The sequence below is a fragment of the Taeniopygia guttata genome, chromosome 28 (genome assembly GCF_048771995.1).
Source record: "Taeniopygia guttata chromosome 28, bTaeGut7.mat, whole genome shotgun sequence".
Taxonomy (NCBI): Eukaryota; Metazoa; Chordata; class Aves; order Passeriformes; family Estrildidae; genus Taeniopygia; species Taeniopygia guttata.
In genome coordinates this window covers 4,427,462-4,455,190 of record NC_133053.1, presented here as the reverse complement: position 1 = coordinate 4,455,190, position 27,729 = coordinate 4,427,462, and the positions used below count along the sequence as shown (strand labels likewise).

The 27,729-nt window shown below is 56.7% G+C and overlaps 1 protein-coding gene across 1 annotated transcript; it reads right to left on the bottom strand.

The window, feature by feature from the left end:
- Positions 1-2: 2 nt before the first annotated feature.
- ATP8B3 (ATPase phospholipid transporting 8B3) lies at positions 3-27,729 on the bottom strand. Its single transcript, XM_072919239.1, has 28 exons — positions 27,643-27,729; positions 21,939-22,010; positions 21,308-21,399; positions 19,885-19,998; positions 18,929-19,027; positions 18,472-18,533; positions 17,915-17,987; positions 17,759-17,829; positions 16,633-16,715; positions 15,707-15,865; positions 15,052-15,140; positions 14,315-14,508; positions 13,432-13,640; positions 12,731-12,765; positions 11,350-11,506; positions 10,538-10,726; positions 10,046-10,158; positions 9,472-9,636; positions 9,093-9,204; positions 8,756-8,831; positions 8,244-8,376; positions 7,586-7,853; positions 6,925-7,148; positions 5,999-6,082; positions 3,798-4,037; positions 3,454-3,592; positions 3,083-3,213; positions 3-1,331 (listed from the first exon to the last, which is right to left on the bottom strand). Exons 1-28 carry the CDS (start codon positions 27,725-27,727, stop codon positions 3-5), a joined length of 4,797 nt encoding a protein of 1,598 aa, XP_072775340.1. The 5' UTR covers positions 27,728-27,729.

Below are 27,729 nucleotides of genomic sequence, written 5' to 3'. Positions count from 1 at the left end.
AGCTACACAGAGGGCATGGCCGGGGTCCCACGGGGGCACAGGGCAGGCGGGACACTGTGGGTGTCTCTGTCACACAGAGTGTCCCTGTCACACAGAATGTCTCTGTCACGCAGAGTGTCCCTGTCACACCGGCTGTCCCTGCCACGCAGAGTGTCCCCGTCACGCAGAGTGTCCCTGTCACACAGAGTGTCCCTGTCACACAGAGTGTCCCTGTCACGCAGAGTGTCCCTGTCACGCAGAGTGTCCCTGTCACGCAGAGTGTCTCTGTCACACAAGCTGTCCCTGTCACGCAGAGTGTCCCTGTCACACAGAGTGTCCCTGTCACGCAGGCTGTCCCTGTCACACAGAGTGTCCTTGTCACGCAGAGTGTCCCTGTCACACAGTCTGTCTCTGTCACGCAGAGTGTCCCTGTCACGCAGAGTGTCTCTGTCACACAGAGTGTCCCCATCATGCAGAGTGTCCCTGTCACACAGAGTGTCTCTGTCACGCAGAGTGTCTCTGTCACGCAGAATGTCCCTGTCACGCAGAGTGTCCCTGTCACACAGGCTGTCCCTGTCACGCAGAGTGTCCCTGTCACGCAGAGTGTCCCTGTCACGCAGAGTGTCTCTGTCACACAGAGTGTCCCTGTCACACCGACTGTCCCTGTCACGCAGGCTGTCCCTGTCACGCAGGCTGTCCCTGTCACGCAGAGTGTCCCTGTCACACAGAGTGTCCCTGTCACGCAGGCTGTCCCTGTCACGCAGGCTGTCCCTGTCACACAGAGTGTCCCTGTCACGCAGGCTGTCCCTGTCACGCAGGCTGTCCCTGTCACACAGAGTGTCCCTGTCACGCAGAGCGTCCCTGTCACGCAGAGTGTCTCTGTCACACAGAGTGTCTCTGTCACGCTGAGTGTCCCTGTCACGCAGAGTGTCCCTGTCACGCAGAGTGTCCCTGTCACACAGAGTGTCCCTGTCACGCAGGCTGTCCCTGTCACGCAGGCTGTCCCTGTCACACAGAGTGTCCCTGTCACGCAGGCTGTCCCTGTCACGCAGGCTGTCCCTGTCACACAGAGTGTCCCTGTCACGCAGAGCGTCCCTGTCACGCAGAGTGTCTCTGTCACACAGAGTGTCTCTGTCACGCTGAGTGTCCCTGTCACGCAGAGTGTCCCTGTCACGCAGAGTGTCCCTGTCACACAGAGTGTCCCTGTCACGCAGGCTGTCCCCACGGGTGATGAGTCCTGCGTAGCCCTCCCGGTGGGAGAAGGCGTAGCCGGAGCGGCGGCGGAAGGAGCCGTGTGGGACGTGGGAGCGCAGCTCCACCGGGGGCTCCCGCTTGGCCGTCAGGTGGATCTTCTGCAAGGACACACAGAGGTCAGGCTGGGGACATCTCCCAGCTGCCCAAGGTGGATCCACTGAGGAGTTTTAATAAATCTCTGCTTTATTCTTTAGCCCTGTCCAGTCTCTGTTCTAGCTCAGCCTTCACAAGGCCTCCCCTTCACGTCCCCCCTTGGGCAGCACAAGAGCCCAGCCAGGGCTGCACCCAAGATGAACCAAAATGGTCCCAAAATGCACAGCCTCTCATGGGGTCTCTCACTTTTATCATTCTCACTTTTATTTTATTTTTGGAGTTCTGCTCCATTTGCACATTGGAGTTCATTGTCCAATTCCAGTTTCAATTCCATACAGTCCCATCCTTCTTGTTTTTCTCTCTTCATTCCACGTTGTTTGTGCTCTTGGGCTGAGATTTGGATCATTTGTCCTCGGTCCCCAAGGAGAAGGAATTGTTTTGTCTCCCTTCTCTGTGCCCATCCCCTCACCATCCCCTAAAGTGAAGCCCAGACCCACACACTAAACAGCACAGAACCTGAAAAACATAAAAACTCAAACCTGAGGCATCAAGGGAGTGTAGGGGCATCTCCACCAGGGCACGGCTTGGCTCCCAGCTCTACAGTGACCTGATTTTCCATGGGGATGAGGGATGTGGGGATTCTCCAGAGGATCTGCAAAGCTCAGGGAGCTCTGGAGCACAGTGTCAGCCCCTGCTCCCACATGGGCTGTGGTCACCTCCCAGGCAAAGCCTCAGCCAAAGGTGGGACACACAGCAGGCACAGGAACACCCTCCACTGGTGCCTCAGGTTTGAGCTTTTCTATTTTTCAGGTTCTGTGCTGCTTTAGTGTGTGGGTCTGGTCTTCATATTAGGAGATGGTGAGCTCTCTGCACAGAGCAGGGAGACAAAACAATTCCTTCTCCAGCTGGGCACCAAGGACAAATGATCCAAATCTCAGCCCAAGAGCACAAACAACGTGGAATGATGAGAGAAAAAGAAGCAGGATGGGACTGCCTGGGCTGGAGCTGGAATTGGACAATGAACTCCAAGATGCAAATGGAGCAGAACTTATAAAAGTGAGAGACCCCGTGAGCAGTTGTGCATTTTGTGACCATTTTGGTTCATCTTGGGTGCAGCCCTGGCTGTGCTCTTGTGCTGCCCAAGGTGGATCCACTGAGGAGATCCTTTTACTAAATCCCTGCTTTATTCTTTAGCTCTGTCTAGTCTCTGTTCTAGCTCAGCCTTCACAAGGCGTCCCCACCAGGACAGGGTTTGGATCCCAGCTCCACCATGATGGATCCTTTTCCATGAGGGGATGGGGGATGTGGGGACTCTCCCAGGGGGCTGCAAAGCTCACAAAGCTCTGGAGCACAATCTCAAGCCCTGCTTCCACCTGGACTCTTTTGAAGGTATAACCCACAACCCTGGTGGGGGTGAGCTCCATCAAGGCTGGGGTGGCACCAGGACCTGCAGCAGACCCTTGGGAGTCCTGGATGACAATTCCTTACTGCAACCAAAAGCAGACCCTGTCCAAGAGCTGGGTCAGCTGTCTTCACCCTTGTTGCTGCTGGACCATGGAACAATTTTGGGAGAGACCCCTGGAGTCAGAGTTGTACCAGTGTCGTGAAGGACCACCATGAGTGGGACCACCAAGGAGAGGGGACATGTCCCAGCACTACAGTCCAGGCTTCCCTGGGGAACCTCCCCTTGCCATCCCCAATCCCAGACACCAACAGCAGTGGGAAGCACTGCCCTGGCAGTGCCCCCAGCCCTCACCTGCTGGGTGGTGGCTGTGCCCAGCGTGGCACGGACAGCGTGGACGGTGAGCGAGGGGAGGGTGTTGACCACCAGGGCCAGCAGGACCACGAGCAGGACATAGGGGTCGGTCAGGGCATTCCAGCTGGCATCTGTCAACACAGCTGTGATGTTTGGGGAGGGAACATGGAGAGGGAACAGGGAACAAGTGCTGGGGGACAGACCCCCAGCCAGGAAGGTGCTGAGGGCTCTAAAGAGGAGGTGGCACCAAGACTGGAGTTAAAAGTCAAGACAGCAGTTCAAGAATTAGGAGGTGATCTGCAGGGTGGGAAACAGCTCCTAGCACCAAGGGCAGGGAAGGGAAGGGCCGAGGGGGTCCCCAGGGCACTCACCTGGGAAACGGAAGATGGCAGGGGCTATCCTGTAGGCATCAACACTTTGGGTCAGGAAGGAGAAGAGGCAGAAGAGGAGCAGGCTGGCTGTGACCATCAGGAAAGATAACACTGTCCAGTACTGAGTGTCCAGGACAATCTGTGGGGACAGGACAGAGTGGGCAGAGCACAGAGTCTCATGAGGGCCATGGTGACCCTCTTCCATTCAGCTGCTTTGTCCAAATCTCTCCTCCATCCCAGGGAGATCATCCTCCAGCCATGGAGCCACTGGGCACAGTGTCAGATCCCAGGGACCCTGAAGATCTGCCATGGGGCAGGATGAGGAAAAGCAGATCAGTGCTCACCTCCACGAGGACCGGCAGCAACGCTGACAGGGCCACTGTGACAGAGAAGGACTCATAGTCACCCACGGCCTTGGTGCCAACACGATCCTCAAAGGCCCAGAGTGTGATGTAGAAGCTGATGAGGGAGGTGCCCACTCCGTGCAGGAGGGTGACACCAAAAATGCGGTAATTGAAGAGCTCATCCTGCTGCCCGACCACGTAGAGCTCAGGGAACTCCAGGCTCTTCTTGGCACTCACGTCCTGCTGGGAGAGAATCCCAGAGGGGATGCAGGGATTGGGGCAAGGAAAAAATCCCAGAGGGGATGCAGGGATTGGGGCATGGAGGGAATCCCAGAGGGGATGCAGGGATTGGGGCATGGAGACAATCCCAGAGGGGATGCAGGGATTGGGGCAGGGAGACAATCCCAGAGGGGATGCAGGGATTGGGACATGGAGGGAGGGAGGGAATCCCAGAGGGGATGCAGGGATTGGGGCAGGGACAGAATCCCAGAAGAGATGCAGGGATTGGGGCAGGGAGAGAATCCCAGAATGGATGCAGGGACTGGGGCAGGGAGGGAATCCCAGAAGAGATGCAGGGATTGGGGCAGGGAGGGAATCCCAGAGGGGATGCAGGGATTGGGGCATGGAGGAAATCCCAGAATGGATGCAGGGATTGGGGCAGGGAGAGAATCCCAGAGGGGATGCAGGGATTGGGGCAGGGAGAGAATCCCAGAATGGATGCAGGGATTGGGGCATGGAGGGAATCCCAGAGGGGATGTAGGGATTGGGGCAGGGAAAGAATTCCAGAGGGGATGCAGGGATTGGGGCATGGAGGGAGGGAATCCCAGAGGGGATGCAGGGATTGGGGCAGGGAGAGAATCCCAGAGGGGATGCAGGGATTGGGGCATGGAGAGAATCCCAGAATGGATGCAGGGATTGGGGCATGGAGGGAATCCCAGAGGGGATGCAGGGATTGGGGCAGGGAGAGAATCCCAGAGGGGATGCAGGGATTGGGGCAGGGAAAAAATCCCAGAGGGGATGTAGGGACTGGGGCATGGAGGGAATCCCAGAATGGATGCAGGGATTGGAGCATGGAGGGAATCCCAGAGGGGATGCAGGGATTGGGGCATGGAGAGAATCCCAGAGGGGATGCAGGGATTGGGGCAGGGAGAGAATCCCAGAGAGGATGCAGGGATTGGGGCATGGAGGGAGGGAATCCCAGAGGGGATGCAGGGATTGGGGCAGGGAAACAATCCCAGAGAGGATGCAGGGATTGGGGCAGGGAGGGAATCCCAAAGGGGATGCAGGGATTGGAGCATGGAGGGAATCCCAGAGGGGATGCAGGGATTGGAGCATGGAGGGAATCCCAGAATGGATGCAGGGATTGGAGCATGGAGGGAATCCCAGAGGGGATGCAGGGATTGGGGCAGGGAGAGAATCCCAGAGAGGATGAAGGGATTGGGGCAGGGAGGGAATCCCAGAAGGGATGCAGGGATTGGGGCAGGGAGAGAATCCCAAAGGGGATGCAGGGATTGGAGCATGGAGGGAATCCCAGAGGGGATGCAGGGATTGGAGCATGGAGGGAATCCCAGAATGGATGCAGGGATTGGAGCATGGAGGGAATCCCAGAGGGGATGCAGGGATTGGGGCAGGGAGAGAATCCCAGAGAGGATGAAGGGATTGGGGCAGGGAGGGAATCCCAGAAGGGATGCAGGGATTGGGGCAGGGAGAGAATCCCAGAGGGGATGCAGGGATTGGGGCAGGGAGAGAATCCCAGAGGGGATGCAGGGATTGGGGCAGGGAGAGAGGGAATCCCAGAGGGGATGCAGGGATTGGGGCATGGAGGGTATCCCAGAAGAGATGCAGGGATTGGGGCAGGGAGGGAATCCCAGAGGGGATGCAGGGATTGGGGCAGGGAGAGAATCCCAGAAGGGATGCAGGGATTGGGGCAGGGAGAGAATCCCAGAGAAGATGCAGGGATTGGGGCATGGAGGGAAAGAATCCCAGAGGGGATGCAGGGATTGGGGCAGGGAGAGAATCCCAGAGGGGATGCAGGGACAGGGGGAGCAGGATGGGGCCACCCCACACACCCTGTGGGGAACTGCAGTGGGTCCCTCTGCCCAGTGGCTCTGGGGTGATGTGCAGGTGGGTGCAGGGACTGCTGGGCTGGTTCCCACCTGCCCAGGGTGGCACAGGGCTGGGTGAGCCCGGGGAAGCCGTACCTGCTCCAAAAGGCCCACGGACAGCACGGGGTAGGCAGTGTAGAAAATATTGTAGAGTGCAAGGAACCAGCCGTCATACAGAGGCTAGAAGGGAACAGGGAGAAGCTGTGAGCTTGGAGATGCTTTGGAAAGACTCACAAAGGATGTCCAGGCCCCAGGACACTCAGATTCAAACATGGAAATCCCCTTGGACATCCCCCATCCCCTGCATCAGCCCCACATTGTCTGTAGGGTCATGCTGCAGGCAGAGATGGGGCTGGAGCTCCACATGTTGCTGGTCAAGTCACACTTGATGTTGGCCCTTGGGATCAAAGCTCCCATTTTGGAGGAAAGCAGCTTAATGCACATGGGATCCTGCATTTGTCCAAGACTGAACTGCAGCCCACAAGTGTGCAAGAGGTTTTACAGTCAATTCTGTGAGCCAGAGAGGAGTTTGATAAGAGGATCCATATTTACCCTTGAAAGAATTTCCTACCAAGGTCATTGACAGAGATACCAAGAAAGAAAAAAGGATAAATAAGAGAAACCTGCAGCTGTATACTCCAATAAGCACTTTGTTTGTCTTTTCTGACCAATGAGTAAAGTATAAACTTAGGAGTTTCCTAAGGATGTATAAAAAGCATGCATGCTATAATAAAAAATGCTTTGAAGCCTCCTGAAAATGGAGTGTTGCTTTGTGTTGTCTCCATCTCAACTACGACACACAAGGAGATCCTGAGTTTCCCCGGGGTTCTTTCCCAGTCCAGCCAGGCAAAAAGCAGATAACCAGTACAGATAACCAGTTGTGTCTCAGTCAGAATTTGGACATGGTGAGGGAGAAAAGGGGACCTAGGTGGTGATGTGGACAGCTGTCCTCCAGGCAGCCCCAGGCACGATCCCTGGTGCAGAGACCTCCACAGGATGGATGTGACCCCTGCACCCCTCACCTGGGCCGTGAATCCGCTGTGGAAAGCAAACCACACCTGGGCCAGGAGGCCAGCGAAGGTCTTGTAGAAGAAGTAGCGGAGGAACTTGCAGATGCGCAGGTAATTCCAGCGGCCGTGGACGAGGAGCAGGCGCTGCAGGAAGGAGAACTGGGCCAGGGCGTAGTCGCTGCACTGCACGGCCTGCAGCCCCTCCAGCCCGCTGATGCCCACCCCGATGTCCGCGGCTGCGGGTGGCAAACGCACATGGGGACGTTTGGAGGGAGCTGGGGGATTGATTTCCCCGTGGGTTGTCCCCAGGAATGTGAATCCAGGAGTGACAGACAAAGGGAACAAGCCCCCTCTGTCCCACATCCTGGATATTCCAGGTGTGGTGTGCCAAGAGCACAGCCCCGTGTCAGGGCTGCTGGGAGGGGCGGGCATGGCTCTGCCAGCTGCCCACGCTGGGGTTTGAAGGTTCATCAAGGTTCATCCCAGATGCCAAAAGCACGTGGGCCACCCTGCACTTGCCTCGGGCTCTGTCTCTCTCAGCAAGTTTTGGGGTTCCCCTTCCAGTTCCTCACCCCAAAGTGGAGGGTGAGGTGGTGGAGATGACACATGGGGCACCACCATCACCAGTGGGACACACCAACAGAACCCCAACCTCCCCCTGGCCTAGCCTCACTTTTGATCATGTTGACATCGTTGGCCCCGTCCCCGATGGCCAAGGTGACGGCCTTCTTGTGCTTCTTCACCAGCTGCACCATCAGGGCTTTCTGCTTGGGGGTCACCCTGCAGCAGATCACAGCCTGGCAGCTGGTGGCCAGGTCCACGAAGGCCTTCTCCACCAGACCTCCCTGGTCCTGCGAGGCCTCGGCCCCGTCACAGCGCAGCCACCGCCATGGCCACCCCTTCTTCTCCTTCAGCACCTCTCCCGTGTGGAGCATTTTGTCCTTGGGGAGAGCAGACATGGCTGGGACCTCACCCATAGCCCTCAGAGCCCTCAGCTCCTCAGCAATGCTCTCAAGCGCCCCAAAAGAGTGACTCTGGCTTTCACCAAGCCCAGCACACAGTGGGTGCTGTGACCATGAGCCCAGGATGTCCCAGTGTGACCACGAGAACTTGAGGTCACCACCCAGCCCGCGTCACCCCAGAACACTGGGCAGCTTTGGCCAAAGCCCCCCAGCACCAAATGCTCAGTGCAAGGTTGTTCTCCTCTCCACCCTTCATTCCCCAGCCCCAAATGGGCTTTTCCCACCTTTTGGGCAGGAGGAGAACCACGTCCTGGTGCCACCCAGGACTGTGATACCGCAGGGCAGGAGAACATCCAGGTGCCACCTTACCAGGAAGTCCCCGCTGATGATGATGGCTCTCTTGTGGCACGGAGTCTCTGGGTGCTGCTGGGAGAGGCTGCACGGGGCGTCCCCACCGCCACTGAGGTTGTTGTTGCTCTCCCAGTAGGCCTGGAGGATCTCGCTGTGGGAGGAAGGGGGTTGGACATGAGCTGGGGAAACTGGGAATGCTGGTGAGGCCTTGGTCATCTCAAAGCTAGGGAGGTGGGACTGTGGTGGGAACAGGAGGAACAAAGAGGAGGTTCACCATATCAGAAATCAGCCTGGTTTAGAGGCTGGAGAGAAGCTTAAAGCCTTTCTGGGCAAAGCCTGCCAAGGAGGAGCGTGGGGTGGGAGAAGAAACAGGAAAAACACCAGAGGAAGACCATGAACATCCAGGCTGGCACAGGGAAGAAGTTCCTCTGGCTGAGTCAAGCTCTGCCCACCCTGTCCCAGTTCCTCTGCCCTAGGATGTCCTCAGCAGGGACAGCAATGTTGTGAGCCAGGAGGGGACAATTCCTCACCTGACCTCCTTCTCCTCCAGGATCTCCATGTCATCTGTCAGCAGCCTGCAGGCGTAGCCGATGTTCATCGCCGTCTCTGCAACACCCAGCTCTCAATGGTCCGTGGTGCTGCCCCCCAGCCCAGGGCAGCCCCCAGCCCTTGGCTCCAAGAGCCCTTGGTGGGCAGCAGCTCCTTCCCCTGCCTCAGTTTCCCCTGGTAGGTGGGATGTGCTGCTATCAGAGAGTAAAAGGAGCAGCAGGACCAGTTCCTGCCCACTTCCAGTGGCCTTTCTCCTCTCTGGTCCTGATTAGGGGAGAAGTGAAACGTGTTGAGGGGTCTGGGGGTGCCTCCACTGACCTTGTTTGTCTCCTGTCAGCACCCACACTTTGATGTTGCCCAGTTTCAGAAGCTGGATGGTCTCGGGGACTCCATCTTGCAGCTTGTCCTCGATGGCTGTGGCCCCGAGCAGCTGGAGGGGGGTGACTGGGTGTCATGGCACGGGGCAGGGCAGGACACGGAGGTGGGAATCACCCCTGGATCCAACCAGCTGTAGGTAGACACAGCTTGACACCCCAGTGTCCACTGGCATGTCACAAAGTCACCCCTCAGAGAAGACTCCTCCCCCAGGGAATGGGTGTTGGGTTGGACACTTCACCTCCTCATTCTGGAGAGCCAAACCCCACATGCCTGAGCTCTGGGGCACAGCCAGCTCCTCCTGACCCCAGCCCCATCCCACCTGCAGGTTCTGCTCCATCTCCTCGTAGAGCCTGTCCAGCTCCTGGGCACGGTGCTGCAGCAGCACCGCGGCCTCACGGTGCCTCCGGCTCCAGGCGCGGAACTCGGCCTCGCTCACCTCCCTGCTGGCCACGCACAGCGTCCGCAGCGTCTCCTCTGCAAAGCGCTGAGGGGGGACACATCAGCACTCCCCTCCCTCCCCAGGAGAGGACCAGGAGACCCTCACAGGACCACGGCATCACCCCAGGCCAGAGACACTGCAGGACATGGGCATCTATCTCCCTTCCCCCATCCTACAGCATCCCCACGAGCATCCCTGGATGCAGAAGACCAAAGGTGGATTCCATGCCCTCATATCCCCATCCCACAAGCAGGTGAGGCTCCTAGAGCAGAAGGCAGAACCAAAATCCCAAAGGCAGGGGGAGGAAGAGCAGCAGGGCACGGACTGCAGGACACCCAGCCCAAAGCCAGCAGGAGGGACAGCAGTCCTGTCACCCTGGGAGGAGGGACAGCAGTCCTGTCACCCCGGGAGGAGGGACAGCAGTCCTGTCACCTCGGGCTGGTGTGGCACTCACATCCAGAGCCCTCTCGGTGAGGTTCTCCTCGGGCCCTCGCCTCCGCAGCCTCTCCAGGATGACAGTGTCAGCACCCTTGGTGTAGAGCCGGATGGTGCCCTGGGGGTCTCGCACTGCCAGGGAGGGAAGGACACCTCAGGTCCCCTCAGAGACGGCTCCCACTCGTGGCTGTCCCCACATAGTGGCCACGCTGGCCCGTGCTGGCCCCCAGAAGGCACCAGAGGGCTCGCTGGTGATTTTGAAGCACAGGAATCTCCCCAGATCTGCTCCAGCACGGGGCAGAATCAGGAGCTGTCAGTTCCTCACACAACTCCTCTGAGCCCTGGATTTAATTCCTCTCTCTTGGCTGCTCAAACCCTTCTTGGCTGCCTCGCCCAAATCCACAGGGATGACCAGGATGACCCTTAGGAGCCACCTGCAGCCATCCCAGTGCCACCCTTGTAGGGCTGAGCACAGAAGGGACCCTGGGACAGCCCAGCCCACCCCGCTCACCCAGGACAGACATCCTCTTGCGGTCGCTGTTGAAGTCCAGCATGGCCAGCACCTCGTACGTCCTGGTCCTGCCCAGCTCCCTGATGGTGATGGTGTCCTGAGTCCGGGCCAGGAAGACGTAGCCCAAGTTCCTGGCTGCCAACACTAGAGCTTCCTCATCTGGGGAGGCTGCCTGGTAAACCAGCTGGTCTGCAGGAGAGGAGGAGGAGGATGGCACACAGAGACTCCCAGCAAACACCTCTGGGACAGCTGCAGTGCCCCGTTCTTGCCCAGCTGTGACACCCTGAGCCTGAGCTGCCAGGCTGGGGAAACTCAGTCCTGCTCATCTCATCTGGACAGGGACTGGGACAAGGGATGGAGGGACAGGACACAGGGAATGGCTTCCCACTGAAAAAGAAATTTAGGTGGGATATTGGGCAGGAATTGTTCCCTGGCAGGGTGGGCAGGCCCTGGCACAGGGTGCCCACCCTGGATCCCTGGCAGTGCCCAAGGCCAGGTTAGAGGGGGCTTGGAGCAGCCTGGGACAGTGGGAGGTGTCCCTACCATGGCAGGAGTGGAACTGGATGAGTTTTTAGGTCCCTCCCAAGCTCAGCCATTCTGGGATTCTCTGACCCTTTTTGCTCGTCACCCCAGCCAGGATTATCCCTGTTGTGTTTTCTTCCCACCCGTGAGCTTTAAAACACCCCCAAACACAAATCCATGGCACAGGGACAGTGGCATGAGCCACCCACGGGCTCTCCCACCCCACAGCTGAGTTTGGCACTGCCAAACCCCACCACGGCCCCACAGCCCCGAGGGGCAGCTCAACCCACCGCCCCTGTCCTCCACCATGACGGTGTGGCAGAGGGCCAGCAGCCTCAGGAACTCCCTCAGCACCGGGTCCTTGTCCCTGTGGGCGGCTTCCAGCAGTGTCACATCGCCAACATCCGACTTCTGCTCCCCGGGGAGCTCCCGGCTCAGCGCCGAGCCCTGCAGAGGCACGGGCAGGATGGAGGAGATGGGTGGGACCGAGCACTCTGTGTCCCCAGGAGCACCAGGATGTGACACAGCGGCACTCTGTGTCCTTCTAAGGTGTCCTCCCCTCCCTGCCAGTGTCACCAGAGTGACCAGAGTCACCAGTGTCACCAGTGTCACCAGAATCACCAGTGTCACCAGTTACCAGAGTCACCAGAGTCACCAGAATCACCAGTGTCACCAGTGTCACCAGTGTCACCAGTGTCACCAGAATCACCAGTGTCACCAGTGTCACCAGTCACCAGAATCACCAGAATCACCAGTGTCACCAGAATCAGCAATCACCAGAGTCACCAGAGTCACCAGTGTCACCAGTCACCAGTGTCACCAGTGTCAGAAGTGTCACCAGTGTCACTAGTGTCACCAGTGTCACCAGTGTCACCAGTGTCACCAGTGTCACCAGCGTCACCAGAATCACCAGTGTCACCAGTGTCACCAGAATCACCAGAGTCACCAGAGTCACCAGAGTCACCAGAATCACCAGTGTCACCAGTGTCACCAGTGTCACCAGAATCAGCAGTCACCAGTGTCACCAGTCACCAGTGTCACTAGTGTCACCAGAGTCACCAGTGTCACCAGTGTCACCAGTGTCACCAGTGTCACCAGTGTCACCAGAGTTACCAGAGTTACCAGAGTCACCAGTGTCACCAGTTACCAGAATCACCAGAATCACCAGTGTCACCAGAATCAGCAATCACCAGAGTCACCACAGTCACCAGAGTCACCAGTGTCACCAGTGTCACCAGTGTCACCAAAATCACCAGTGTCACCAGTGTCACCAGTGTCACCAGAGTCACCAGAGTCACCAGTGTCACCAGTGTCACCAGAGTCACCAGAATCACCAGAGTCACCAGAATCACCACAGTCACCAGTCACCAGTGTCACCAGTGTCACCAGTGTCACCAGTGTCACCAGTCACCAGAGTCACCAGAGTCACCAGTGTCACCAGTTACCAGAATCACCAGAGTCACCAGTGTCACCAGTGTCACCAGAGTCACCAGTGCCACCAGAGTCACCAGTGTCACCAGTGTCACCAGTTACCAGAGTCACCAGAGTCACCAGAATCACCAGAATCACCAGTGTCACCAGTGTCACCAGTGTCACCAGAGTCACCAGAGTCACCAGTGTCACCAGTGTCACCAGTGTCACCCCATGGCACGGGGACTGGGGTTTACTCACCGGTGCCTGTTTGTTCCCATGGCCTGTGCCTGGACCTGCCAAAATAAAAATAATCCCGTTAAAGGAGGGCTGGCAGGGACCTTGGAGCAGCTTCTCTGGAGGGACTCCGGCTCCTGCTGGCCAAAAAAACAATGGCTTTTTGTTCAGATTTTCACCCTGATTTTAATATAAAAATTCAGGTCTACTTTCAGCTGCATTTCCTGGGAGATTCTGCATTTGGCCAAAGATAATTACATATATTCACTCTAACTAAATAGCTTAAGGACAATGAAAATTTTATAATGAAATAAAAAATAAAAACTTCCATAAATAGAAAAAAAATTAATCTACAAGCTTAAAAAAAACTTAGATTAATAGAAAAATAAAATACACAAACATTAAATAAAAAATCATAAACTTAAACTTCTATAAGTATAAATAAAATTATACCTTAAATAAATAAAAAACTATATTAATAACAAAAAATATAATATAGAAATAGAATTATATCAAATAAGCTAAAATGTTAAAAATTATAACATATATAAAAACATATATAATTTATATATATAAACATAAAAACCCATTAAACCAAAATATCCAAAATACAACAAAATTAAATAAAAATATAAACTTAAAACCAAAATAAGCTTTATAACAATATAGAAAGAAATTATAAAATTATATATTATCTTGTAATAAAAACATATTAATAAAATTACCATAGATGATGCCGTTGATGCAGCACTTCTTGAAGCTCATGATGTTCTGGGTCAGGGTGCCCGTCTTGTCCGAGAAGATGAACTGGATCTGGCCCAGCTGGTCGCTGAGGCTGGTGCTCCTGGCCTCAGCTGGGATGTCCTTGGCACCATAATACATCTCCAGATCCCAGTTAATGAAGCAGCTGTTCACCAGGTAGATGAATTCAAACCTAGGGAGCCCAGGAGGAGAAAACAGGGGAGAAGGAGGTGGTGTTCCTCAAGCCCAGGGTGTTGGGGACCTGAGGCAGGAAGGAAAGGCAGGTGGACATCCCCACTGCTCTGGGCTTGGGTGAGGCCAGAGGGGTTTCATCACCCCCTGGTTCCCTCTGGAATTGTGGTCCTTGGTGACCAAATTCACAGATCTGGAGGTCCAGTAAAGTTTGAAAACAGCTTTTTCCAACCTAAATTGTGATTGTTGGCAGCTGTGCTCTTCTCCTTCCCATCCTTGCTGCTGTCCATAGGAAGCCCAGGAATATCTCAGATCCTTCTCCCAGGGAGCTGCACCTTCCTCAGAGCCATCCTCAGCCTGCCCATGATTCCCAAAATCCCATCTAACCCTGTTCTCTGGCAGTGGGAGCCATTCCCTGTGCCCTGTCCCTCCATCCCTTGTCCCAAGTCCCTCTCCAGGGATGCCCAGGCCCTGGAAGATCTCAAAGCACATCCTTGGTGTTTGTGGGATACACTCCCCATCCACCCTTCCCCTCTCCTGGCTAAGGAAGCACCTGGGAATGACCTGGGCCACACCTGGACCTTCATTCTGGGGCTGTGACCCAATTCCAGGCGAGGGGCGAGGGCAGGGGGTGGGTGCTGGGCCCTGGTCCCTGCCAAGCTCCGTGGTCCTTACGTTATGTACATGGACATGGGAATGATGATGCTCAGGAGGATGGTGAAGCCCCAGAAGTTGAGGAAGGCCTGCTGGGCAGGGCTGGTGTGCTGGTAGAGGGCAGACAGGTAGCTGTGCTTCTCCTGGAACGTCCTGGCCCAGAACCCAGAGGCCACGGCAAGGCCCAGGGATGTCACCAACAGCAGCAGGAAGATCTGGTGGGAAACCAGCATGAGAAGGTCCCGAGATGAGAAAGCCCCAGGATCACAGAGCCCACCAGAATCTTCTCTAGAAGGCTCCAGGGAGAGCTCAGAGCCCCTGGCAGGGCCTGAAGGGGCTCCAGGAGAGCTGGAGAGGGACTGGGGACAAGGCCTGGAGGGACAGGACACAGGGAATGGCTCCCACTGCCAGAGGGCAGGGCTGGATGGGAGATTGGGCAGGAATTGTTCCCTGGCAGGGTGGGCAGGCCCTGGCACAGGGTGCCCACCCTGGATCCCTGGCAGTGCCCAAGGCCAGGCTGGATGAAGCTTGGAGCAATCTGAAGGTGTCCCTGCTATGGCAGGGGTGGAATGGGATGGGCTTTGAGGTCCCTCCCAACCCAAACCATTCTGGGAATCTCTGAACACATTAAACCCAAGATATTTTGGACTGAATATTTCAAGATGAAGAAAAGCAGCACCACCCAAGCAAGAGGCCTCTCATGAGGAGCCCTGTGGGCCACCCCAGGAGCAGGGCAGAGGTCTTGGCCCCACACCCACCACGATCACCAGCCGGTCCATCAAGTGGTCCAGCTTGGTTTTCTTCCTCTTGATCTTCCCTGAGTTCCTCATGATTTTGGAATCAAACCCTGGGCAGGAAACATTTCCAAAGTAAAAATGCAAGTCCTCAGAAGGTTCACCTGCAGGTCAGTGAGGCTGCTTCCCTCCATGCTGACACCTCCCCTCCCGTGAGGAGACCCTCCCTCCATCAGTGTCCATGGAGCTGTGGTTGCACGCTCCAAAATGTGATGCTCACAGCAGCTCTCACCCCTCTCCCATCCTGGTTGGACCCAGGATGAGTGGAAATGTCCAAGGCCAGGCTGGACAGGGCTTGGAGCAGCCTGGGGCAGCGGAAGGTGTCCCTGCCATGACAGGGGTGGCACTGGATGAGCTTTAATGTCCATCCCAACCCACACCAGTCTGGGATTCTCTGATTCTCTGAACATGTTAAACCCAAGCTATGTTTGGGATATAACCCAGGATGAGGAGAGGTCTGGTACCACCTCACCTCCCACCAGCGGGACACACCGCGGCAGCTCCTCCACCTTGTGCCAGCCGCGAGCATCACCTGGAGGTGCTGGGAGCGCTTGGGCAGCTGAAATCCCGGCTCTGCTGAGGGATTCCTGCCCTTCCCAGCCTGGGCAGTGCCACTGACCTGCATAGAGCACCAGGCCGTAGCAGAGGGCCGTGTTGCGGACGCGGCAGCCCCGCAGCAGGATCCGGTCGCCATCCAGGGCGTGCGTGCGGCCCCGCCAGCGCAGGATGCCCGTGAAGCTGTGCATGCGGCTGTTGGGCTCCTCACACCTCACTCGTCCTGCCACAGGGGAGGTCAGGGCACAGGGAGAACCTTCCTCCCCTCTCAGCCTCACGTGTCCCCCCCTCCCCACCAAAGATGTTTGTAATGGTAAAAAATATAAGTTATTACTGTTAGAAGTATCAGCAGGGGTGTGTGGCAAATCTAACAGGCTGAAAAGGTTGTAAAATATTATTTTAAAAAATTATAATTTTAATAAATGTATCAATCATTATAACCAAGAAATATGTTGGCTTCTGATGGAATGGCGTAAGAGTTTTGCATCTCCTATGCCTCACTATTCATAATAATGGAATAAAATCTTTTCAAACACCTCTCAGTTACCCCATCTCTGTAAAAAGCTGAGAATAATCCAGTACTCGGGGCCTCGGGGAGATCCAGGGTTTGTCAGAGCATCTCTAGGTGGGATTTGGATGGCTCAGATTAAGGCTAATGGAGGTGCTGGGAGGTTGGTCAGCGCAGGAACCACACTGGGGAAGGTACAAACACAACCCCCTTCATCCCCAAGGCCTTGGAGAGGGGAGTTTTGCTTCCTGTGGAGGAGCAGCAGGGGCTGAGCTCAGGTTTGGGAACCAAGAGCTTGCTTCCAGCAGGAAAATCAAGATCTAGGGCAGGGGGAAGGTGCTCAACTCTGATGGATCCATCACAGAAGTGATGGGAAGTGCCTTTGTTGGACTGATGGGGACAGGGGGGCAGAGAATTCCCAAGGCTGAGTCCATCCCATCCCAGTGGGACTGGCCACGTCCTCCCCCAGCCAGCAGACTCACCATCAAAGGCAGCCATGCTCTCCTCGCTCCCCAGCTCCTGGTGGGTGACCAGAAGGGCCTGTCTGAACTTCAGGTTGGTTTCCCTGTGAGCAGGAGCCAGGGAAATGAAAATAAAACAACTTTGTGGGGTGACAGAGCTGTTCATCCTCCTGTCAGGCCCAGGGGACAGAGACAGCCATTAATTATCAGCTAATTACACAAGTGGTGGCAGTGAAATGCCAGAGAGGGACCTGTCATGCCAGACGTGGAGCACTCGTGCAGGAAGAGCCTGGCCCAGGGACCCTGCCCTTAAATCATCCTGCACAGGGAGGATGGGCTGGGAGGGAGCTGGGAGATGGAGATACTGGCCTTTGCTCACCAGTTGCTCTATAGAACCATCACCACAGCTTTTGGACTCCCACTTTCAAAATTTCTGGGTCAAATCTGCATTTCTGGGGAGTCTGTAGGTTTGGGTTTTGGAGGATCTCCCACATCCTGTGGGTTCCACTGAACCCTCCCAGCGCTGGGGGTCCCCAAGCCCAGGGTCTCTGGCCCCGTTCCCTTGATACCGTGAATTTTAAGTTTTTCTGTTCTGTTTTGATGTGCAGCTTTTAGCTTTATATTAAGGATATATATAGGATATATAGGAGATATATATATGTGTGTATATATATCTATATCTCCTATGTCCTATATATAGAATATATAATGGGATACAGGATTGATACTAGGATCTTCTCACAGGTTGGTGAAGACAAAACCATTCCTATTCCAGCTGGAGACTCAAGGAAAATCTCTTCAAACTTCAGGCCCAAAGCATGAACAACGTGAAAAGAGGAGGGTGGGCAAGCAAGGAGGGTGAAACTTCATCATTTGCAGCTATTAATTAGACAGTTAACTCCTATATGCAAATGGACTAAAACTTATAAAAATGTGAGATCTCATGACCAAGCCCTTTTTGCTTCCATCTTGGAGCCATCTGGGCTGTGGCTGTGGTACTGCCAGGGTGTGGCCTTTGAAGGGACTACAATAAATATCCATTTTATTGCTCTGAACTCCATCCAACCTCTGTTCCAGCTCCCTAAGGCATCACCCCCATGGCCAGAGGGGTCCATGTCCTTGTCCCTGTCCCTGTCCCTGTCCTCACCCATCGATGTCAGCGGTCTCCACGTAGCACAGGCTGCTGGGCTCGGAGCTGCACAGCAGGAGCAGGTCAGCCTTGAGGAGCAAAGAACAGGGAGAGAGCAGCTGGATGAGCCCCTGGTCACAGCTGTCCCCCAGGGCACCTCTGGGCTCCCCTCACCGGGACGACGCTGTCCTTGCGCAGCCGCACGATGTCCCCGACGCAGATGTCGCGCCACTCCTGCCAGCAGAACCTGTGGGGGGATGCAGGGGACAGCTCTGTGTCCCTGCAGAGCGGTGGGACTGGGGGCTCTGGGTGTTTCAGCCCGTGCCTGCCCTGAATTCCTGCAGGATTTGGGTCTCCAGAGGGCTGAGCACCGAGGGTGGCACAGGAGCCACGTGCCACATCCGTGTCCCTGTACCCAGAGGTGACAGGGGCTCTCAGCACCCTGAGCACGGGGACATGGCTCCGTGCCGTGGCTCTGATGGCCTGGAGGAATTCTGTGGCCAAGGAAACCTCCCCCAGCACTTCACATCAAACCGGGGCATTTTCAGACCTGCTGCCCATGCCTGGAACACGACCAATCCTACAGGAGGACCTGTGGTACGTTCTGGGAGGTGATGGGAGCTTGCAGAGCCCAGGACAGCCCCACCAAACCCCTCCTCAGCTGCTCCAGGGGTCCCAGCACTTCAGCTGCTCGATGGAACACGGATTTTCCAGGCTGTGGAGCCCCTCACCTCCTCCCAGCCAGGATCTCACAGGGCCTGCTGTTGATGCTCCTGTCACTGCGGTGACGGCCCTGCCCACGGGAGAGACGGAGAGGGGAAGGAATGGGTCATGCCAGGCTGTGGTGTGCCACCAAAACACCCCCCTGATGCCACCACCTCCCTCCTCAGCGCCAGAGCTGCGTTCTGAGCCATGGGAAGGCGTGTTCTGATGAATAAAGAGGTGGAATTCCCTTCAGCAGCTTCTGGGGACCCACCTGGCACTACCAAGGTATTAAAGGTGACAGAAATGGGGGTTTGGACCTCAGGGAAGCATCCAGGTCGTCACACCTTTCCCAAGGAAAAATAAAAATGCGTGTGGGTGTGGTGGAGTAGGGAGTGAGGGATGGCAGCAGCCCCTGAGCTGCTCAGCCCAGCTCGCAGCACAGGGTCCCTCCCTGCCCGTGTCCCCAGGGCCACCGCCACTCACGATGTCATCCACGAGGTCTCGCAGCCCCCGGATGAGGAGAAGGCAGCTCAGGGGGAACAGCAGAGTGTACCAGGGCACCGTGGAGATCTCAGGGAAAGTCTGGAGAGTGAGGATTTTACAGCACTGACACAGCTCCTGTCCCACCTTGGGGCACTTGAGGTGACTGAGAGACTCCCTGGCTCCCAAGCAGAGCCCGAGGGTGGCAGGAACCCATCTCAGAATCACCAAATCTCTGCTACAGACACCTCTTTTGGTGGCTTTCCACCTCTTTTGGTGGCTTTCCACCTCTTTTTGATGTGTGAAATGCTCCTGGATCTCTGAATTTGGAGGGATAAATTTCTGTTTTGGTGTGGTCAATCTGAGCTTCCCCTCCAGACGAACCAAACCCGTTTTATGGAATCAAGGAATGGTTTGGGTTGGGAGGGGACCTCAAAGCCCATCCAGTGCCACCCCGGGGTGGCACTGGATGGGCTTTGAGGTCCCTCCCAACCCAAACCATTCCTTGATTGGTTTGATGCCATGGCTGGGACACCTTCAGATTGCTCCAAGCCCTGCCCAGCCTGGCCTTGGGCACTGCCAGGGATCCAGGGTGGGCACCCTGTGCCAGGGCCTGCCCACCCTGCCAGGGAACAATTCCTGCCCAATCTCCCATCCAGCCCTGCCCTCTGGCAGTGGGAGCCATTCCTTGTGTCCTGTCCCTCCAGGCCTTGTCCCCAGTCCCTCTCCAGCTCTCCTGGAGCCCCTTCAGGCCCTGCCAGGGGCTCTGAGCTCTCCCTGGAGCTTCTCCTCTCCAGGGGAGCACCCCCAGCTCTCCCAGCCTGGCATCATCTCCTGGCTCCAGCAGCTCCATGTCCTCCTGCTGTTGGGATTTCCCACTCTGGGCACAGGTCAAACCCCGCTGAAAACTCCCAAAAGATGGAAAAGCTCCCGGGGAACCTTCCAGATTTCCTGCCCACCTGGAGGAGGATGACGAAGAGGAAGTAGAGGTTGGCCATGCGGTGGAACTGCTCGTAGAGGTTGAGGGGCAGGAAGGTGAGCGGGTTGTACTTGGCTGTCCTGATGGCATTGTCCTGCGGGGAGAGGGGCACGGCCATCAGGGACCTGCCCCGGCAGTGCCAACACGGTCTGGGGTATTATTATTATTATTATTTTTTTTTTTTATTATTTTTTTTTATTTTTATTTTTATTTTTATTTTTATTTTTATTTTTATTTTTATTTTTATTTTTATTTTTATTTTTAATTTTATTTTTAATTTTATTTTTAATTTTATTTTTATTTTATTATTGCTGTTATTATTCTTATTATTATTACATAATTCTTGTATTTCATTATTATTGCTATTCTAAAATAAAATAAAAACTGTTGACTTCTAAAGTAATAATAATTATTATTATTATCATCAATATTATCTATTTCTAATATTTAAAAAATTATTTTTATTTCAATATTATTATACATTTTATATTATTGTCGCTATTCATTTGCATTTTTAATATATTATTTTCTTTGTGTATTATTTTAAATTTTATTTTATTATATGTATTATTTCTATTTTGGTTTATTATGCATATATACATATTTATGTATGTATAATATATATATTATATATATTGTTTTACTATACATATTTATACATATATATTGTTTTATTATACATATTTATTCTTAAATTTTTATTAATTTTAATATTTTTAATCTTAATATATTATTTTCTTTTTATTTTTAATTTTAATATTATTATATCTTATTTCTATAAAGGGAAGGGAAGGGAAGGGAAGGGAAGGGAAGGGAAGGGAAGGGAAGGGAAGGGAAGGGAAGGGAAGGGAAGGGAAGGGAAGGGAAGGGAAGGGAAGGGAAGGGAAGGGAAGGGAAGGGAAGGGAAGGGAAGGGAAGGGAAGGGAAGGGAAGGGAAGGGAAGGGAAGGGAAGGGAAGGGAAGGGAAGGGAAGGGAAGGGAAGGGAAGGGAAGGGAAGGGAAGGGAAGGGAAGGGAAGGGAAGGGAAGGGAAGGGAAGGGAAGGGAAGGGGGAAGGGAAGGGAAGGGAAGGGAAGGGAAGGGAAGGGAAGGGAAGGGAAGGGAAGGGAAGGGAAGGGAAGGGAAGGGAAGGGAAGGGAAGGGAAGGGAAGGGAAGGGAAGGGAAGGGAAGGGAAGGGAAGGGAAGGGAAGGGAAGGGAAGGGAAGGGAAGGGAAGGGAAGGGAAGGGAAGGGAAGGGAAGGGAAGGGAAGGGAAGGGAAGGGAAGGGAAGGGAAGGGAAGGGAAGGGAAGGGAAGGGAAGGGAAGGGAAGGGAAGGGAAGGGAAGGGAAGGGAAGGGAAGGGAAGGGAAGGGAAGGGAAGGGAAGGGAAGGGAAGGGAAGGGAAGGGAAGGGAAGGGGCTCACCGAGTATTTCCTCTTGCTCAGGCAGAAGGCGAATTTCTTCCTGGCCCGCCTGTGGTAGGAGCGATCATTGGCCCTCACCTCCCAGGTGGCAGCTGCAGAGCAAGGGGACATCGCTGGTGGGAGCCAGGCCAGCCTGGCAGGGCACAGGGACCCACGGTGGCCTCGGCTGGGGTGGCTTCCCTGGGGCACAGGGACCTCGAGAGCTGCGGGCACAGCTGGGTCTGGTCAGGGTCAGTGACAGGGGACAGGGAGAGCAGAATGTCCCAGAGCTGAGGGCACAGCTGGGTCTCAGCTCAGGGACAGGGGACAGGGAGAGCAGAACATCCCAGAGCTGCAGGAGCGCTGCCCACGCCTCCCCCTGAGTGTCAGGCTCGCCCCTTGGGTGAGCCCCAATCTCTGGGGTTCTGCTCAGGTCATTCCTCTCCCTCTCCCAGCTCTGTTTTTGCCATCCCAGCACAGACTCTCCAAGCAGGGAACACCCCAGCCCTGTTCCCAGCACCTGCCCCAGCTGACGGTCCCTGCTCACCCCAAATCTTCTCTTCCCCATTTCACACCCATGTCCCACATCCAACTTCCTCATAAACCCTGTGAAAGCAGGAAAATCCCCAAAGCACACCCTCGTCACACTGACCTGGCAGCTGCTCCCCACGTGGGCAGCCTGTGGCTGGGTCCTGCTCAGCCATGCTGCCACCACTGCCAGGACCTGGGGACAAGGACAACCACAGCTCTTTGAAACACTGAGCAGCACGATCCCACTGGGATTCTCCAGCTCCCCAAGGCTCTGGGACAGGACACCCTGTGGGAGGGACATTCTCCCACCAGCCTTCTCCCATCCCAGCTGCCTGTGACAACTCCAAGACATTTTTGTCCTCTGGGGAAGCTGCAGGAAATCACCAAAGTCACTGGTGAGGAATTGGAGCTCTCCCTGTCCTGCCACCCCACCCCAGCTCCCATCCTGCTGGGGGAGCAGCCACCTCCAGCAATGACAAGATGTCCCTCACGCTTGGTGGCCCCGGGACCTTCCTGCAGGGATGATAGGAAAGATTAATTAAGTTTGTGAAGCACTTTGTGATCCTCACATGAAAGGAGGCAGTGAGGGATAAAGCATTAATTACCTTATTATTAAATAATCCCACCACAAGTCAGCCCCTGCCGTTGTTTCTTCTCTCACTCCTTTGATCACTTTTTTCCATTTTTTTACCCAAAGTATCAACTTCCCTCTTGCTCCTGTGGGTGTTGGTTTGTCCCAACACCTCACAGATGCCACTGGCTGGGCCACTCGGCCTCTGCAGCCAAGAGCTTGCCCAGAGAAGCTTTGATCCACAAAATCCTTCTTTACCAGCCAGGACTCGGTGCTGTCCCTGTCCTGGGAATCTAAATGACACCCCTGAGCTCAGCACACACAGCCCCAGACTGGTTTGGGTTGGGAGGGACCTCAAAGCCCACCCAGTGCCACCCCTGCCATGGCAGGGACACCTTCCACTGTCCCAGGCCGCTCCAAGTTCATCCAGCCTGGCCTGGGCACTGCCAGGGATCCAGGGACAGCCACAGACCCCAAATTTGGACCCCAAATGTGGCTTTCTTTGACACAGAGCAACGCCAAAATCCTCCTCCCTCCCTCCTGTGCCCCACTCTGTCCTTGTCCCCAGCTGGGGACACCCTTCCCTGCACACAGACAGGGCTGGATCTGATTGCAGGGGCACTAAGGCAGGACAAAAATCCCCTCACAGCTCTCCATGGAACTCCTCAAAACAATTCCTCAGCAGTAATGGCAGCAGAGCTCGCCAAGAGGCCACGTTTAAAGCGTGGAAAATTTGGGCATATAACAAAATATTGCCCAGAGTCTGAGGAAAATGTGGCAGATCTGAATTGTCACCCAAGGTGCAGAAAAAGGAGACACTTGGCAAATCAGTGCCATTCCAAATATGACAGAGATGGAAATCTTTTACTGTGAGAAGGGTTTCACAACAAGTGAAACCACCATGTAATGATAAAAGTGTTAGTGATGATTCAAGTACCCAAAATGTCTCTGAAGACAGAACATTTGGGGAACTTTAATCAGATCCTGTCTGCACTGGCTCCCCAGTGATTCAGAGTTTTGGGGGTTGCTGGTAGTGAGCTTGCAACCTCTGTTATTTCTGTTTTCTGTAGGTAATACCCATAAATAGTGATTGTTGTTGATATTACATGAATGCTTAAAAAATATTGTCTTAACCCTTCAAACACTTGCTGCTAATATATTGATTGCATCACGTGAATCACTGATTTTTGTGATAAAAATTATTTATAAGGTATTGTTAAAGTGTTTACAGCTGCCTTTCATGCGTTTTACTATCTCTTTGTGCACAAAGGGACAAAGGAGGGACACCAAAGCCTCTGCTCCTGGCAAGAACCTTTCCCCTCTCCTCCTGCCAGAGGGGTGGGCTCCCCTGGGATTGGGATGGGATTTAAGGTCCAACCCAACCCATTCTAAGGTTCCAACCAGGGGTGGCAGCTGGGACAAGCCCTGAGCCTCAGCCCAGCTCCTGATGGAGAGGTCCAGGCTCAGGCTGGTTAGTCCAGAGTCAGGATTGCAAAGGGATGAAGGCTGAGGTGAGGCACAGCCCATCCATTGGGACAGGACAGCTCCTGGGCTGGAGCCAGACCCACCTTGGGTGGAACTGAGCCCTGGCTGAGCTTCCTGAGCCCAGGGTGATGAGTGGGGGGTCCCAGGGGGTGTTCAGGGCCAGAAACCCTGGCTGTGCCTCACCTCAGCCTTCATCCCCTGCCCTCACTCCAGGACACTGATATTTAGGGTGAGGCTGACAGTGAGAAATGCTGAGGTGTATTCCTGGGCATTTTTCTGAGCTCCTCACTGGAATTCCCAGGTTTGTGTGTGGTTGTCCTGCTCCCCTCGTGCTCAGGGTCAGCCCTGAAGCTGCTGATCCATCACATCCCCACCACGGTCATGCTGATCCATGACACCCCACCCACAAAAGGGCATTTCTGAGCCCCCCTGTGCCCGGTCAGGATCACCAGGATGCCCAACCAGGCTCCACTCAGCAGCTCTGCAACATTCCTGTCCCCAAACGGTGCCAAAAAAGGCACAGCTCGTTTGGCACCTGCAGCTGGCACAGGCAGGACACTCCATGGGCTGAGTGCCAGGAGTGCTGCCCCTTGCCAGGGCCTGGAGCAGGGGGAAGGGGAAAAAAGGTCAATCAAAGCACTGGAAAAATATTTTCAAGGAGGTATCCAAAGAAATCTCGGTTCCAAGAAAGCTCTTGACAAACATCACTGAGATGAAAATTGCACTTTGGGGAGGTGGGGACAGGCTGGAATTGGTGTCAGGGCTCCCTGCCAGCCCCAGCCCCACGGGTGGACAGCCTGGGCAGCCAAACCCTGCTCTGGCCCCAGCCTGGGGCTCCACGGGGGTCAGGGAGGGCCAGTGATGGCCAAAGGCACGGGACATCCTGCCACCACTGCCCACACCTCTGCCAGGCCAGCGGGGAGCTCTTATCCCACGGGATGTTCCCCCAGATCAACAGCTGGGATGGACCCGCAGGGACTGTCACATCCTGGAGGGACTGTCACATCCTGGAGAGACTGTCACATCCCACAGGGACTGTCCCATCCTGGAGGGTCTGTCATATCTCAGAGGTCCCATCCTGGAGGGACTGTCCCATCCTGGAGGGACTGTCCCATCCTGGAGGGACTGTCCCATCCCACAGGTCCCATCCTGGAGTGACTGTCCCATCCTGGAGGGACTGTCCCATCCTGGAGGGACTGTCCCATCCCACAGGTCCCATTCTGGAGGGACTGTCCCATCCTGGAGGGTCTGTCCCATCCCTCAGGACTGTCCCATCCCACAGGTCCCATCCTGGAGGGACTGTCACATCCCTCAGGGAATGTCCCATCCTGGAGGGACTGTCACATTCCACAGGGACTGTCCCATCCTGGAGGGACTGTCACATCCTGGAGGGACTGTCCCATCTCAGAGGTCCCATCCCACAGGGATTGTCCCATCCTGGAGGGACTGTCACATCCCTCAGGACTGTCCCATCCCACAGGTCCCATCCCGCAGGGTCTGTCCCATCCCATAGGTCCTATCCTGGAGGGTCTGTCCCATCCTGGAGGGTCTGTCCCATCCCTCAGGACTGTCCCATCCCACAGGTCCCATCCCAGAGGGTCTGTTCCATCCCACAGGTCCCATCCCAGAGGGTCTGTTCCATCCCACAGGTCCCATCCTGGAGGGTCTGTCCCATCCTGCAGGTCCCATCCTGGAGGGACTGTCCCATCCCGTAGGGCTCCACCTCTGAGCATCCCCGCGGTGCTGCCGGGCACTAAGACGCCCCAAAGCGGAGTTTCTCACCCCAAAAGTGCCGCTCTGGGCTCTCGGAGTTTGGCACGGCTGAGCAGAAATCGGATTTAAGGAGGGCCGGGCACGGCGCCACGGAGGTTTGGCTCAGGCTGGTGAAAGCCGCGGAGATTTATGTCCCTGCCTGCTCCGAGCGCTGCCACGGGAATTCTGTGCAGGTTTTGTTCCTGAACTCACCGGTCCCCTCCCGTTCCCCGGCACGGCACGGCACGGCACGGCCCGGGCGGAGCGGGAGTTCTGTCCCCTCCAGTCCCCCGGCACGGCACGGCCCGGGTGGAGCGAGGGTTCTGTCCCCTCCCGTTCCCCGGCACGGCACGGCCCGGCCCGGGCGGAGCGGAGGTTCGGTCCCCTCCGGCACGGCACGGGTGGATCGGGGGTTGGGTCCTCTCCTGTCCCGGCACGGCACGGCACGGGTGGATCGGGGGTTCGGTCCCCTCCTGTCCCCCGGCCCGGGCGGAGCGGGGGTTCGGTCCCCTCCCGGCACGGCACGGCACGGCACGGGCGGAGCGGAGGTTCTGTCCCCTCCCGTTCCCCGGCACGGGTGGATCGGGGGTTCTGTCCTCTCCTGTCCCCCGGCACGGCACGGGTGGAGCGGGGATTCGGTCCCCTCCCGTCCCCTGTCCCGGCACGGCACGGCACGGCCCGGGTGGAGCGGGGGTTCTGTCCCCTCCCGGCACGGCACGGCACGGCACGGCACGGCACGGGTGGAGCGGCGGTTCGGTCCCCTCCCGGCACGGCACGGCACGGCTCGGCCCGGGCGGAGCGGGGGTTCGGTCCCCTCCCGGCACGGCACGGCACGGCACGGCACGGCACGGCACGGCACGGCACGGCACGGCCCGGGCGGAGCGGAGCGGGGGTTCTGTCCTCTCCCGGCACGGCACGGCACGGCACGGCCCGGGCGGAGCGGGGGTTCGGTCCCCTCCTGTCCCCGGCACGGGTGGAGCGGGGGTTCGGTCCCCTCCTGGCACGGCACGGCACGGCCCGGGCGGAACGGGAGTTCTGTCCCCTCCCGGTACGGCACGGCACGGGTGGAGCGGGGGTTCTGTCCCCTCCCGTCCCCCGGCACGGCACGGCCCGGCCCGGCCCGGCACGGCACGGCACGGCACGGCACGGCACGGCACGGCCCGGGAGGAGCGGGGGTTCGGTCCCCTCCCGTCCCCGGCACGGCACGGCACGGCACGGGTGGAGCGGGGGTTCTGTCCCCTCCCGGCACGGCACGGCCCGGCCCGGGCGGAGCGGGGGTTCCGTCCCCTCCTGGCACGGCACGGCACGGGTGGAGCGGCGGTTCGGTCCCCTCCTGGCACGGCACGGCCCGGGCAGAGAGGGGTTTCGGTCCCCTCCCGTCCCCGGCACGGGTGGATCGGAGGTTCTGTCCCCTCCCGGCACGGCACGGCACGGGTGGATCGGGGGTTCGGTCCCCTCCTGTCCCGGCACGGCACGGCACGGCCCGGGCGGAGCGGGGGTTCTGTCCCCTCCCATCCCCCGGCACGGCACGGCCCGGGTGGATCGGGGGTTCGGTCCTCTCCCGTCCCCCAGCACGGCACGGCACGGCACGGCACGGCACGGCACGGCACGGCACGGCACGGCACAGCACGGCACGGGCGGAGCGGGGGTTCGGTCCCCTCCCGGCACGGCACGGCACGGGCGGATCGGGGGTTCGGTCCCCTCCCATCCCCTGGCACGGCCCGGCCCGGCCCGGGTGGAGCAGGGTTTCGGTCCCCTCCCGTCCCCCGGCACGGGCGGAGCGGGGGTTCGGTCCCCTCCCGGCACGGCACAGCACGGCACGGCTCGGGTGGAGCAGGGTTCTGTCCCCTCCCGTCCCCGGCACGCCAGAACCGCCCCCGCGCTCCGCCGGGCGGATCATCAGAGCCTCTCCGGGGTGATTTATTCCCCCGGACGTGCCCCAGCCATGAGTTTCCCTCCCCTCGCTGTTTTCCAGCGTGTCCCCCCCGCCCCGTGGCTCCCCCCAGGGTCCCCGTACCTGCCCCGCGCTCCTGCCACCTCCTCCCGGGAGCCGCGACTGCTGCCCCCGTCCTGCCCCACGCGGGACCGTGGGCACAGCCCATGC

Bases quoted from the DNA above. Each gene is read 5' to 3' on its own strand.
- ATP8B3 (XM_072919239.1), bottom strand. From the start codon at position 27,727: ATGGGCTGTGCCCACGGTCCCGCGTGGGGCAGGACGGGGGCAGCAGTC. The intron at 19,028-19,884 runs GTGGGCAGGAAA...CTCACTCTCCAG, and splicing joins TCTTCGTCATCCTCCTCCAG to ACTTTCCCTGAGATCTCCAC. The intron at 9,205-9,471 runs GTGGGATGGGGC...ACCCCCCTCCAG, and splicing joins AGATGGAGCAGAACCTGCAG to CTGCTCGGGGCCACAGCCAT.